The 14,552-nt window shown below is 39.3% G+C and overlaps 1 protein-coding gene across 1 annotated transcript in view; it reads right to left on the reverse strand.

Annotated features, from left to right (window-relative positions):
* Positions 1-14,552, reverse strand: part of LOC308658154 (scavenger receptor cysteine-rich domain-containing protein DMBT1-like) — a gene marked incomplete at both ends in the record, with an annotated part of 184,480 nt that overhangs the window by 63,065 nt on the left and 106,863 nt on the right. The window contains 4 exon segments of the mRNA XM_081310777.1: positions 530-847; positions 937-1,245; positions 8,286-8,600; positions 13,634-13,948. Coding sequence (XP_081166903.1) covers positions 530-847; positions 937-1,245; positions 8,286-8,600; positions 13,634-13,948 — 1,257 coding nt within the window.

Genomic DNA, 14,552 nt, shown 5'->3' on the forward strand with positions numbered 1-14,552 from the left:
TATATCCAGGGATAAATATGGCAGAAGGAGGCGAGAATATAGAAAAATAATAGCATTGAGGAATCTCAGTCAGGGTTACCTGGGAATTGTATCTTATCCTTGAAGCTTATTCAGAATTCTTAAATTATCAAAAAAGTAAAAATAAATGATAGAGAAAAAAGGAAAACAAAACCACAAATAACACAATGTGAAAAGATACTGAGTGTCCCCAAAAGCTCATGCATGAGACAATGTAAGAAAGTTTAAAAGTGAGATGTATGTTATGAGATCCTGATGCTCCCTGATAGTCCAGGGTGAGGAAGATGACAGAGCTGTCATTCATTGTTATATAGTGATATCCATTGATTTCAATAAATTATAATGCCTATTTAAAACCAATCCTCTTAATATTTCTTGAAAGGGCTGAAAGATGAATGATAATAAGAATCCTAATTCACCACAAAATGCCTAATTTTTGAAGTCAGCTCTCCATGCTGTCTGCTCTTAGAGCCATGTCACTCAAGTACCAGTCAGCCCTGACCTATCTTACCTGAGCAGACCACCGAGGCTGTGTTTCCATGGGCACAGGCAGGAACACCCAGAGCAGTTACAGGGCAGTTCCACAGGAAGGACTCAGACCCTGAGCAGTGGAATCGGTCTCTCCAGATCTCATCTCCTCCTTCCACAAAGTATGCTCCCTTTGGGGTGTAGATGGCGACTCCACAGCCCAGCTGACGGCAGACAACATTGGCATTGGCCATATTCCAGTGGGAGGCACAGAGTGTTCTCCAGCCTCCAGAGGTCTTCATTTCCACTTGACCCTCACACTGAGAGCTGCCATTTTTCATGAGACGAACATCTGTATATCCTGGTAGAATACAGGGTTTAGCAATATTCCACATTTTTCTTATGGCCATAGAGTATGTTGGGAGGTTAGAGTCCTATTGTGAGTCTCACCTGAGCAGATAACTTGCACAGCTCCTTTGTGGGGGCAGCTCCCTGCAGGACAGGGCACTCTGGGGCAGAACCAGAGGCCAGGCTCCTGCCCCTCACACTGGAACTCTTCAGCCCAGATCTGTTCACTGTCCCCTCTGAAGGGCATGTTCCCCAGGACAGATGCAGGCTTGCCACACCCCAGCTCTGCACAAATGACCTGGGCTGTGGCTAATGTGAAATTCCCATCAGATACTGGAATCCACTCTCCTCCAGAATTCACTTCCACTTGCCCAGAGCAGGGTCCTTGTCCTCCAACCAGATGCACAAATCCTATGGGATAAAAAACAAACAATAACAAGTACCAGCCAATAGGGAAGCTACAATTCACAGGTAATGCTGTGAATTTTTTTGTTTTGATTTTTAGGGTTGCGGTGTGGGGCTTGGATTCAACAGATGGTGTCTGAATGTGAATTCATGGAGGAAGTGTGTGAAGACAAATTTTGGAGAAGGAATTTGTGATATCAATTCTAAATTGTTGATTCAAGAAATGAATATACACACTGCTCTACACACATGTGTATGTCCAAAAAATTAATATATATAGTGTGTAATAGCAGTTTTCTTTTATATGGACATATTATTCTTTATATTATAAATGTATCTGTGTGTTTTAATCATTTTAATTTAAGCATTTTAATCTAATGACTTTCTGTGAAATCTATCTCCTTTTTTTTTAAAATTAGATCCATATGTATCCACTGAAAGTGAACTCAGTGTAGAAAAAGACTAGGATTAATTTTTCACTATTTTATCCTCTGAAATTATCAATTCACAGATAATAATTTCAACTAATATAACATTAGTTAATGAATGAAAAAATCAATAGATCTGGAAACTGACAGTTTATACTTATTTCTCATTTACGCATAAGAAAAGAGACCACTAAATAGTGTGAGGCTGAGATAGAAAACAGGTTATTGTGACTATAATAATCAGAGTTCTTTAAATCATTCTTCACATTATAGAAGAAAGAAAGGCCATTTTTAAATAGGAACAGAAGATATGAGATATTTGAGCTTAAGCATTGTTATTTTTTTTTCTTTTATTTTGTGTTTTTTAAGAGTTTATTTTGTTTCTAATAAAGAGAGTTTTAAGATTCCCTTATACATCTACTGAAGCTGGTCAGGAAGTGATTTCAAGTATGGGTTCAGATAATTTGGGGAGGCATTTGGTTATAGATGTGAAATTGTAATGTAATAGTAATTTTATGTAGTAATAAAGTTCAACAAGGAATCCTTTCTCAAGAAAATAGCATGTTCATTATATTTGTCCCCAAGTAAACCATCAAAGTGGAATGAAGATCAAAAGCATTAATCTAATTAATACAATTCTTTCTTAATATACTCCCTTTTATCTCTGAAGCTGATGTATTAAAATAAAGTGTGAATGAATAAAGTGTAACTACATTGATAATTTTAATTTCTATCATTATAGAGGAGTAATATAGTGTACCTTACATATAGAGTCAAAATGCAGATATACAAATTTCAAACTGAAATCACTAATCTTTAGGAGGTTATGTTTAAAAGAATATGAGGCCTACAGGAGCATCATAAAATCAGCCATCACTACTGTTTTCCAGTGACAGGAACAACAAAGATCAGCCTCCAGAACAGAAACCTGACTGGCTGAAGGCTCTGCCTGTGGATGCACCAGGTCTTCTTCTCTGTGAACTCTGGTTTCCACTCAGTTCCACCTTCACATTAAAGGTAAACACAAGTATCACCAGAGAGGGCCACCAGGTTTGCATGACTGATTGCAGTTTAGGCTCAGATAGAAACACAATTTTGACTGAAGTGGCACTATCTCCGTTTTTATTTTCCTTTTTAAAAAATAATATTTGACCCACTGCTAGCTTCCAAGAGTTAGAATGTCTCAATGGAGATAAAATAACATTACATGCAAGTTTTATCTGAGATAATCCACTGGAATATATGAGTGTAGTGTCCTCTGGTTGAAATGTTATGAGGGCATCTTTGTCTTAGGCACTGAATTTTAATGGAATATCAAACCTTTGCAATAAACTTTTATATAATTTACATTATTAAAAATCAGCAGAATTTTAAATAAAGAAATAGATCACCCAATGTAAGTTTCACCTTTACTCTTCTACTCTTCATAGATCATAGAAACTTGATCCAGCTATACAGCCTGAGAGAGGAAAGAGTAAAATTCATACAGTACATGTACTCAAACCATAACTGAGCCTCTGTAATTGTGCTGATCAGAAATCCTGAGGTGTTCAGAGCGCAGTATTGTTGCAAACTCAGCAATACATTTATTTGTCTTTTTAAAAAAGAGCTATTTTAACAAGAACTAATGAATGTAGAATTAATACAACTAGCCAAATTCCATGAAAACTCCAAAGGACAAACACAGCAAAAACTAAAGTAACTTTGAAATCTTAAGGTTTGATATCTACATCTTGAACATTACAGAACAGATTTTGCTTTTTATGTTAAATCAGAAGAGTCAGAGACACACTTGCACTTCAGTCCAAAAGAGGAAAACATCAAATCCCACAACAACCAATAAAGGAAAATGGTCCTGCTCTGTAGCCTAAGAAACCTGGCGAATTGGCACCAAAAAGAACTGAGGGTGCAGAGTGTATGTTTAGCACATGACAGCAAAGAGAGTCTTTTGGTAGCTCCTCTTATAGGGACAGACAGATGGGAAGCTCCCAGGCAAGGTCTGGGTGTAGGTGCTTCCTGTATAAATAAATGAGGTGTTATGATATTTATCTTAAATCCATTCTCAGTCTCATTTTCCCTTCCTAAACCTCTCTATCTGAATTCTCTAGTAACCTAAATTCCTCAACTTTTTGTTGAGGGTATCTTTGTCTTAGGCACTGAATTCTATTGGAATATCAAACCTTTGCAATAAACTTTTATATAATTTTCATATTAAAAATCAAAAGAATTTCTGATTTGTGATGTTTCCTCATCCATCATTCCGAAATTTTATCTTATGTTTAGGCCTTTTTCATGGCTAAGTTTAAAGCTCCACAGAGATAAATGCTATTGACAGTGTTAAATGTGTTAAAAGTTACTAAAAATGATATACTTTTGAGGATGCTCATATGCTACATCCTTATGTACTGACAGAGAAGACAGATCTTGGGGAGAGTAAGTGACCTTTTAGAAGTTAAAGATAAGCTTGAATCCAGGCCTGGCCACTATATCCTCATTTATGCCTCGCCATGACAGCTGCTCTTGCTTTCAAGCTCCCACTTTCCTACACCCCCCCCCACTGCTTCAACCAGCCCCTCAATAGAGGATATACCCTGTGCCTTTCTCTGGTGCTGCATCTCTACTCTTATTTCACAGATGTACCCTTCACTTTACCAACTGGGTTTATTTGCAAAAACACTTCAATAAAGACCCAGAAGGGCTTATAGAAACCTGGTCTGCAGGAAACTACACTTTCTGTATCTGTGCCAGCTTCTGGGAGATCCCCAATTCTCCACATCCCAGATTTTACAAAACTAGGGCTCTCTCCCCTTGTAGAAATGGCCTCTTTCACTTCACATTGCTATTAGAACTTTGGGGCTCAAATTTATCCAGGTAAACAAAAGAGGCAGGGTGGCCAGGTTGATTCCCAACATCTTTCATCAAGATCACACTTTTTTTACTTCCACTAACGCCAAGATTTCCTGCTCCACTCATCTGCATCTAACCAAGTCTCCAGGGCTTTGAACACAAGCTTTGTTTCTGAATCCACCTGTCTCCTTGTCCATCACTCCAAGATCTTATTATACTCTTTAGGACACAGAACCGTGTCACCTGAGTAGATGTGAAAGTCTCCATCAGATGTGGTATTAGGCCAGGCAGAGGTGCATATAGATCCCAGAATCTTCCTTGAAGACCAAACTTGACCTGTATTCTTGGGCTTCCCACTCATCTCTGAAAGCCAGAGGAGGCAGCAAGACCTTCCCTTAGACGCAGAGCAGGGGACAAGGAGAGAGGTCAATGGAGGCCCAGAAATGGGCAAAAATGTGTGTGATTAGGAAAGGATAAAATGAGGAAGAGTGGTTTTCAAAGTAGACATAATCTAAACTTTTCACCTTGACCTGATATAGGAGAGAGGTATTTGAAGAGAGTATTGAGAATCTTCTTTCATGGTTTCTAAACCAAATTACTAATCTTTTTAGCATTTACCATGTTCCAGAAATGTTTTTAGGTGTTGAGCATGAATATTTCAAGGAAATAATGAGAACAAAACCAAATAATTTCAAGCCATTTGAAGTTTATGAGAGTACTGGTTGGGGGAAAAAAAGAAGAAAAATGGCATCTGCAGAAGTCCATTGATTCACATGAATCATTCTCACTAGAGATTGCAATCAGATCTATCCTTCTCTGATTCTTTGCTTCAGGACACATTGCTTCATTGGGCAAGTTTCACACTTCTTAAAAAGGTGTCATCATGGGAACTTTTGCTCCCCCATTCTGACCTAAATACCTCAACTTTGAGTTACACTTACAAATCATTCTTCCTTGACACAGCAAGGGTGACCAGAACTCACACAAATGTACACAGACTCCTCACCCTACACAAGGGCTTTAAGTGCTGCTCAGATAATCCTTATATGCTCTTTGTTAATCCTCTGTTGCCATCCCCCAGACCCTGGAAGTTTCCTCTGTCTTCCTCAAAATGTTCCATTGTTCTCATTCTTATCAAATTTACCTCACAATGCACTTCCCTTGTATTACTGAATCCATCACATATAAACTATATAAACTTCCCTCATATCTGTCACCCATAGCATTTTTCTCCTTTTTTCATTTAAATTTGTTTTAACTAATACCTAAAATATAAATAGTATACATATTAATGGAGTAAATAGATATCTTGATGCACAGATATACTGTGTTATTTTGTTTCCTCAAACACTTTTCATTTTCTTTTGTGAAAATTTCCAATATGCTCTCTTCTTGCTTATTGAAATAGGTTTTCTTATTGCTATCTATAGTCACTCTACTGTGCAATGGTGCACAAGAACTTCTGGTCTACCTAAGTAAAACCTATAACTGATCAATCTGCAGCCTTCCATATCTAACCCTTACACTTTCCAGCCTATGGAAATCACAATTCCAGTCTAAACTAATAAATTTTTATGAGGTCAACTTTTTTGGGTTTCACATATAATGAGATTATAAGACTCTTGTCCTTTTTGCCTGACTTATTTCACTTAACCTAATGGTTTTCAGGTCCATGCATGCTGCAGCAAATGAAAGGATTTCATTATTTTTTTTTTTTTTGGCCAAGGAGTATTCCATTATGTAAATGTACTTCATTGTATTCAGGTATAAATTGATGGACACTTAGATTATTTCCCTTTCAACTACTGTCAGTAACTGCCATAAACATGAGAGTACAGAGGTCCCTTCAACATCCTGAATTCATTTCCTTTGGATATATGCTCAGCAGTGATTGCTGTATTATTTGGTGATTTTTTGGAGGGAGGGTTGTCTGATAATAGCTTTGTATTTCCTTTGTTTGTAAAGGACACCTTTGCCATGTTCTGTATTTTTTTTTTAGAGAGAGAGAGAGAGAGAGAGAGAGAGAGAGAGAGAGAGCACATTTTTAATATTTTTGGTGGACACAACATTTTTATTTTATTTTTATGTGGTGCTGAGGATCGAACCCAGTGCCCCGTGCATGCCAGGGGAGCATGCTACCGCTTGAGCCACATCCTCAGCCCAATGTTGTATATTTTTAATTCTCAGATTTTTCCTTCAGTTCTATGAAAATCTCATTTCACTCACTTCTTGTCTACATGTTTCCTGTCAGGACGTTAACTGTCAGATGAATTAGGACACTGTATTCTTTGTGTCTTTATTCGTGATTCCTTGAGACTCTTTATCTTTCATCTTTGAAAGCTGTATCACAATATGGAATGACAAGAGCTCAAGCATCCAGGTCAAATTTGGGCACCCAACTAAACTTTCAAGCCCAAGCAGAGACTTAAATCTCTCTATAGTGTGCTCCCTGGGGCTTTGGGAAGGAGTGAGGAGTGTGGTCCTGTGGCGAAGAGTGCTGCAATGGTATGTCACACACTAGGCCACAGCCTGCCAAGGCAACACAGCTCTGGGGAGGGACCAAGGTCCTCAATGCCATGAGCTGCCTACTGTTGAGGTGGACTCATGGCCCAAGACTCCTGCAACCAGCCACAGGCTCTTCTTGAGTGTGTCCCACAGTACACAGGACATGCTCTCCTTATGAGTTCTGTCTTACATTTGGGGCCTCTGTTTCCTACTGAGTACTAACTATCATCATAATGTGCTTGTCATTTTGCTCTAAGACAAAATTCTATATTTGTTCTTGTGTCCTGCTCCTTAGAAAGCAGAGTATTGATTTCCTTCTGCCAAGACAGATTGGAAGAGTGAGGGTGGAGATAGTCTCTTAGATGTCCAAATAAACATAGTTCCAGAGTCTCAATCTGAGGTTACTAGCACAGGACCAAGGGTTGTTTGGCTCTACTGGGCACCTCCCTAGTTCTATGTTTCAAGTCTAAGGCCTTGACTTAATTACCTTTCCATTCCCCAAGAAGGATGCATATTTCTTCATGCTGGGCTGCTTTGATTAAGGGAAAGGATAACTCTTATTTTCTTCTCTCGTTCAATGTGTCTTTTCTTTTTATTATCATAAAAGCAGGCAATCATTTGGTTACTTTTCTTTTCATGCACCTGGTTTATTATCTCTTATCAAACTGTTTGGTATCTGAAAAACTGTTTACATGGTGTTTGTGTGAGAGATCACAGATCTCTGGCCTTCCTGCCAATGACATAAAAATTCTGATGTCTAAATCAAGAAAGGAGAATTGCAACTTTGCAATAATCCATAAATTACCCTATGATGTGTTTGATCTCTGTGCCCATATACCTACTAAACCAGTACAAAATATTTCTGACTATACATTTACAAACATTCAATTCAACTGAGGAAAGTAGGGCCTCATTCTTGTGTGTCCTTTGAAAAGTGTTGCAAACAGAGTGTGTGTGCTAATTTATCTGTAATCCTAAAAAAACCCTGTAAATTAGAGAAATGAAAGTATAAAATTGACTTTAAGTTTAAATGTTCTACAAAAAAATATCTTGTGAAGTAAGAGAGTTGAGAAGGGAAAGGACAGTATCATAGATTTACAGGACAGGGATAAATAAAGCCTGTCATCCAGTGCTACCCTTGAATCCACAGATTCAGAAAAGGATCTTAGTCCTCTCTGGACAATTCACCTCCTATTCCCCCAGGGATAAGACACTACTTTCTGGAACTTTCCATTCTCTTAGATAGTGGAGAATGCCTGACCATACCTGAGCAGATGACACCTGCATCCCTATAGTGCTTACAGTTGTTCTTTCCCAAGCCCAGGGCAGGGCAATTCCACAAGTAGTCCTCCTCTCCTGTGCACTTCATCTTTGTCAGCCAGATGGGTCCCGATCCCTCTCCAAATTGTGCATAGAGCAAGGCATTGAAGGCCATTCCACAACCCAGCTGTCTGCACACCACATGAGCATCTTTCAGATCCCAGCTGTCATCACAAACAGTGCCCCAGGAATGCTGGTGAAGGATCTCCACTCTGCCTGCACAGCGACTGTCCCCATCCACCAGGCGGACCTGTGGGCTGTCTGAGAGAAAGAATCATGTCAATGGTTGTATTTAAAAAGAGAATGAGAAGGGTTCTCTTATCATGTGGTACTGCCTTCCCAACCAAGCAGTTGGCAGCATGTACTTTCAGAATGCAGAACTTACTGAGTAAGACATGGAATCATTCATTATATTAGGTTAGCAGGTAAGTCTGAGTTTCTAACATAACCTGAGAAAATTAATTGTGAAAAAAATAAGAAATGAAATCAAACACAACATAATTAAGTGAGTAGTCTTAGGTAGAAGTTATTATGCAGATCTGGTCAGAGTAAAACTTGCTGTTGGTAGAGTTCTGCATATGATGTGACAAAACTATTTGAGAAATGCCAAGATTCCTATTTTTAGTAGCTGAAAGTGTCTTTTTCTGATTGATACTTAATTTGATTAGCTGAAACTGTCTTTTCTGAATGAATGAGCCAGTATCCGAATTGGTTTCTTGTAAAGCACATACACGTGACTATTCATGGTCTGAGATTTGGAAGGATGAGAGCACATGGGGTAGGAAATGGGGATGGGATCATAAGAAGTCTCAGGTGACAGCCATGAATCCAGGGGAAAAAATGAAATTATACAGGCATTAAGACTGAGAAGTCAATGGATCATAAGACAAACCATAGCTAATGTAATATATTTCACTATTGATTCTAGGCTTTATATTTCAAATATGGATATTAAATTTTAAATTTATGTTCACTTTAGGTAGATTGGGCAACCTCCCTGAATAGATGATATCAGGTATTGGCATTGCCCAAATGCCACTAGGAATCATAGAATGTTACTTATTCCCCAAATATATCCAATCTGTGCTTGGATTTCCTGCCAAGAGTTCTCGAGGAGAAGGCAAATAGTAGAATAGAAGTACACTTTTTGTGACTCTGTGAGTGACAAGAGCCAGAGAACACAGGAGAAACTGTATTTTGAGAAGAGAAAGAGGAAGAAAACTGGGAACCAATGAAGAAATGATGAGAAATGTTGACAGAATGGAGAAGCATTAAGGCAGCCCAGAGAAAAATGCAAATCAATTTTCAACTTCAACTCCAGCTGTTTTACCTGTGGGAGAAACACATTGTTCTTACAAGTGTTAGATCAAATTTGGGTTCTTGTTCTGAGATGGACGCCTTCCATAGAACAAGCCAGATTTGCAGAAGGAATTTATCACATTGCTCAGAGGTCTCAGAGTGCTATAACCAGGGGCCATCTTGAGAAGGGTAGTATTGTAGGGGCAAAACTGTGCTGGAATTATAAAACGGATTCATTATAATACACGGGTCCTTTGGTCATCCCTCACAGAAACTGGATGGAAGATGTGAGCACTTACAGTCTCAGATAGGAAGACTGACTTCCACAAACACACTGAGATGGCAGCAGAGAAAGGACTAGAAGCCTCATTGATACATGGTCCTTCTCTATGTGAAAAGAAGTGATTCCAGTCTCAGGCGGCTGCACAGAGAGGCCTGGATTGAAAGCTCAGAGATCACATCTGGTGATTCACCCCATTCCTGTGCCCCATCTCCTGGGTGGAGCTCAGTAGTTTGATTGCTTGCACCACTTTTCACAGGAATTCCAGAGACTCACCATGGCTAGGACACTTGGCTAGACCCCAAGGGCACAAGGTCCCTGGAACAAGTGTGGGCCCACAAGTGGGGTCCACAAATCACTGGCACTTGATTGCTGAGCCACATCCCCAGTATTTTATAGAGAGACAGGATCTCATTGAGTTGCTTAGCATCTCATCTGGCTGTTGTTGTGGCTGGCTTTGAACTAGCAATTCTCCTGCCTCAGCCTCCTGAGCTGCTAGTATTACAGGTGTTCACCACCACACCTGCTCCTAGCTCATTTTGATGGAATTCAAAGGATCTACAGTTGGCTTTTTTTTTAGCCTAGGGACACCTGCTGGATTCAAATGTTAAATGACCAGGAAAGAGGTGTCTAAATGACCAGGGAAGAGGTGCCTGTATGTGAGTATTTTGTCTGGAAGGATTTTTGACATATTTTTTATTTTTTAATATCTACATTATTATATTTACCTTTTAGTATATATTTAATGAATTTTAAAATTCTTTAAATGAAAATTTCTTTCTCATCTTTTATATATAAAATGATTTTCTTGTTATTTTTTATTCCTCTTCTTCTCTATGAGTTTCTTCCTTTTTGAATTATTTTTCCTTTTATTAATTTACTTTCTTGTTCATTCTAGTTATTTTTAGTTGTTATTGATTTTAATTGATTATTACTATATTTTATAGTATTTTTATAGCTGATTTATGTGTCTGTGGTAGCTACTGCTGTTATTCATTTTCTTCTTTCTCAATTATGATCATGATTAAGCTAAGAACCTTGAACAGTTTTGGGTGTGCTGTGCCACTGAACTATACTTCTAGCCACAAGAGTGAGGTTGTACCTGTTAGAGTCTGTAAACAAGTCAGGATGGCGCCTGGCATTTTGCCAGAGGGAGTGGTTTGTGAAGTAACTCCAAGGAGCCATTAAGTGTGGAGATTCCTTATTGGTTGACTGCTGTATCTAGTTTATGTTAATTAAGATAAGCTGTGTGGAATGTATAAATACCTCTGTTGTCCTACAATAAACGGCTCCCACTCCTGCTGTATCAATGTACACAAGTTGTTCGTCACCCCCCAGTTATTTTGCTGCAGCCGGACTGCGGCAGTACCTTAATATTATCATGACCTAGCCCTGCTCAAGCCTTGGTGGGTGTTATGGTTTAAATGTGAGGTGCCCCCCAAAGCTCCTGATAAGACAATGCAAAAGTTTTAGTGGAGAAATGATTGGGTTATAAGAGTTAAGACTCTCATAAGTCTTAATCCAATTGGTGAATTGATCTTCTGATGGGATTAAGTCAGAGGTGATACTATTCTTATCTTTGAATTACAGAAGAGACTAGAGAGTTGGGTGTAATGAAGGGGGATGATTATAATGAGATATTATTTAATTTAATCAGGGTAAGAAGAACATGTACAATCATGAGGAGAGTGGAAAACTGAAAAACTGATAAGGGAAAACATTTAGAATCTGCATAAGGATAAAATATCTGGAAAAGTTGCATCATGAATATGTGTCATAAGGAGAAGAAGCAACAGTCAGAGAAGTGAATAATGCCATCAAGATTCCAAGCTGGACAGTTAGTGATGGTCAAAAGGGTGGCTATAGATGGAGATGGGTGTGAGGGAGCATTTCAAAGGGAGAAATTCAGGTCTGGAGAGGCCAGGATGTTATCTCAGTTGTGTTCAAGGATGCTGGCAGCACCAGGAACAGGAGACAGAGGAGCCTGGTGAGCCTGGTACTGCAGCCTTCCTGGATGAGGGGGAGTGACCAGGCTGGAGAGCGACACCAACAGAAGTGGTGGCCGGTATCACCTCATGGGGCAAATTTAATGTTTCTGGACATGGAGAAAAAGGAAAGAAATTGTTGAAAATGAAAAGGTGATGCAAAAATATTCTCTGATTTGGCCAGAAAAAAGATTGCATGTTTAAAAGGAAATGCAGAGCCTCCTACTAATAAGGAAATCATTGTTTCTAGAGGATAGCCAGGTTTTTTTTTATCAGATCATGAGTCTGAAGGGCACATTACACATTACAGTTCTTTTTAAAAAATATTTACTTTTTAGTTGTAGTTGGACACAATACCTTTATTTTATTTACTTATTTTTATGTGGTGCTGAAGATTGAACCCAGGGCCTTGTGTGTGCTAGGCAAGTGCTCTACCGCCGAGCCAGAACCCCAGCTCTTCTTTATAGCTTCATATGAAGTTAGAAGATATTGGGCTCCAATTTCATTCAGACCCCATTAATGTTTCCTGAGAGAGAGATGAAGTGGGCACCTTAGTTTGCAGTAGTATATGGCTCAGAGGAACAGTATCAACCAAGACCACTGGCACTGTAAGGAGATCAATTCAAGAAGAAAATGAGGGGAGACCAGGCCCCTCATCTCATAGCACTGCCTCATGATGTGCCAGAGAAGAAGACTAAGAAACAGCTTTTCAACAAGATCGTTATTGGGTCATGTGTGGGAGAGGTGTCGAGCTCTTCTTACCCATGCAGGTAATCAGGCATTGCTCTTCTCCATCCTCCTCCTGCTCTGCTCAGGATGAGACTGCATCAGTAACTGAAGGTCACCGTGCTCTTTTTACCTCAGTAATTACACTGAAAAAATGCTCTACTTTCTTCCTGCATTGCACCTCTACTCCACCTTTCTTTCTCAACCTAAATATGGTTTCTCTCTTCCTCAATGCACATATTTGTACAGCACCTACCTTGCCTTCGTGACACTAAACTTCATGCATGGTGTGTGTCATCAGGCTGGAGTGAAAACTCCATGAGAGCAGGGAAGGTAATTTCTTCATGTGTCTGTTTTCCTGCCTGGAAGTAAGTTTCTACCTACAAATGACCCAATTACTTATCATCAACAAACTAATCTGAGAGGTTGTCTGACTGCTGTAGTTGATTCCAGAATGAACAGCCCATTGTATTGAATTCCCCAAGTTGCCACTCACTTAATTGAAAGTGTGAGAAAGATGAAGTGCTTACTCCAAACCTCATTTTCCTCATCTGAAACAAAGGATCACCATAATGCCTACCAAGCCTTTAATGTGATGATTAAGCTTCATTATGTGTGGTGATAGTGGGGAACAAAGTGATAACTCAGAGCAAACAATGTATATTACTGAGGTTCAATCATTCACCATCTCACTAAGGAAATACAGAGTAATGAATACAATGTAAGACTGCATTAGCTAATTGCTAAAAATGTTCATCAGAGTGTAACTTTATGCTCCCATATGCTAAGTTCCCTATCAGGTACTTTTCACATAAATCGCTATCTTTGCTGGTTTTCTCACATCTGCCTTGAAACAGGATTGCAACAGGTGGGTCAAGTAATCTCTAACCAGGATTCATGTTGTAGACTTATTTCAACGCATCCATTATTTTTAAATATATGAACCTTTCCTGACAACAACCTACAGGTATAGGACAGACCCATAGAAGTAGACAGTAGGTCACCTGTACATGTGATATGAGCTTCCTCCTTTGGTGAGCAAGATTGATGTTTCCAGGGGTCAGAAGGACACTGCCAGAGAGAGGTGTCAGTTTTTCGACAGTGAATTCCATCCACCCAGCGAGGTCTAGAACCTTCCCTCGAAGGTACCAAGAAATCCAGAGTCCCAGTATCCCCACAGCCAAGCTGTCTGCAGATCACAGACAAGGTCACAGGTTCCATGGGGCTTTGGCATATGCTGCCCCAGGTGTTGTTGTAGAAAACCTCCAGCCACCCAGCACACTCCTGGTCCTCGCTCACCAACCTGAGAGCCAGGAAGTCTAAAAGCAAGAGGAGGAAAACAGGGGTCAGGGAGTATTCAACTCTAACTGCTGTTTTTTTTTTTTTTTTTTTTTTTTTTTTTTTTTTTTTTTTTTTAATTCACAAGTAGTGAGCATTCACTGCTGACTCTGCTGAAGAAATGTCCACTAGGTGGAAGACTGCAAGTTTTGTCCCTTTAACTTGTTTTGCTAACTTGTACCTCTCTTTTTGTTTCTACAACAATGTAAATATAAGCAAATGAACAGGAGGAACAGTGACCTGGGGGCTCTGTGGAAAAGAAACTTTATTTACTACCTGACAAACCATCTGACTGATCCTAGAAAAGGAGGATGAACAGAGCGGACAGGCTGTCCACTGCCTGATCTTGGGAGTGTGTGGATATTTTACCTCATTGCCAAAGTGCTTTTAAGACAAAATTAAGAAAAGATCCTTTTGTGCATTATTCTGGATCAGCCTGGATTAGTGGCTGAGTGCAATCTAATCATATCCCAGAAGTCTATCATCAAAATCAGATGATTCTTTTGCCCCTCATCAGAGGGAGATGTGAATATGAAAAGATGATCAGAGTATTGCCCTGTTGTTGTTTTGAAGAAAAAAGAAGCC

The sequence above is a fragment of the Spermophilus citellus genome, assembly GCF_964194105.1.
Source record: "Spermophilus citellus genome assembly, chromosome: 10".
In the NCBI taxonomy this organism is placed as follows: Eukaryota; Metazoa; Chordata; class Mammalia; order Rodentia; family Sciuridae; genus Spermophilus; species Spermophilus citellus.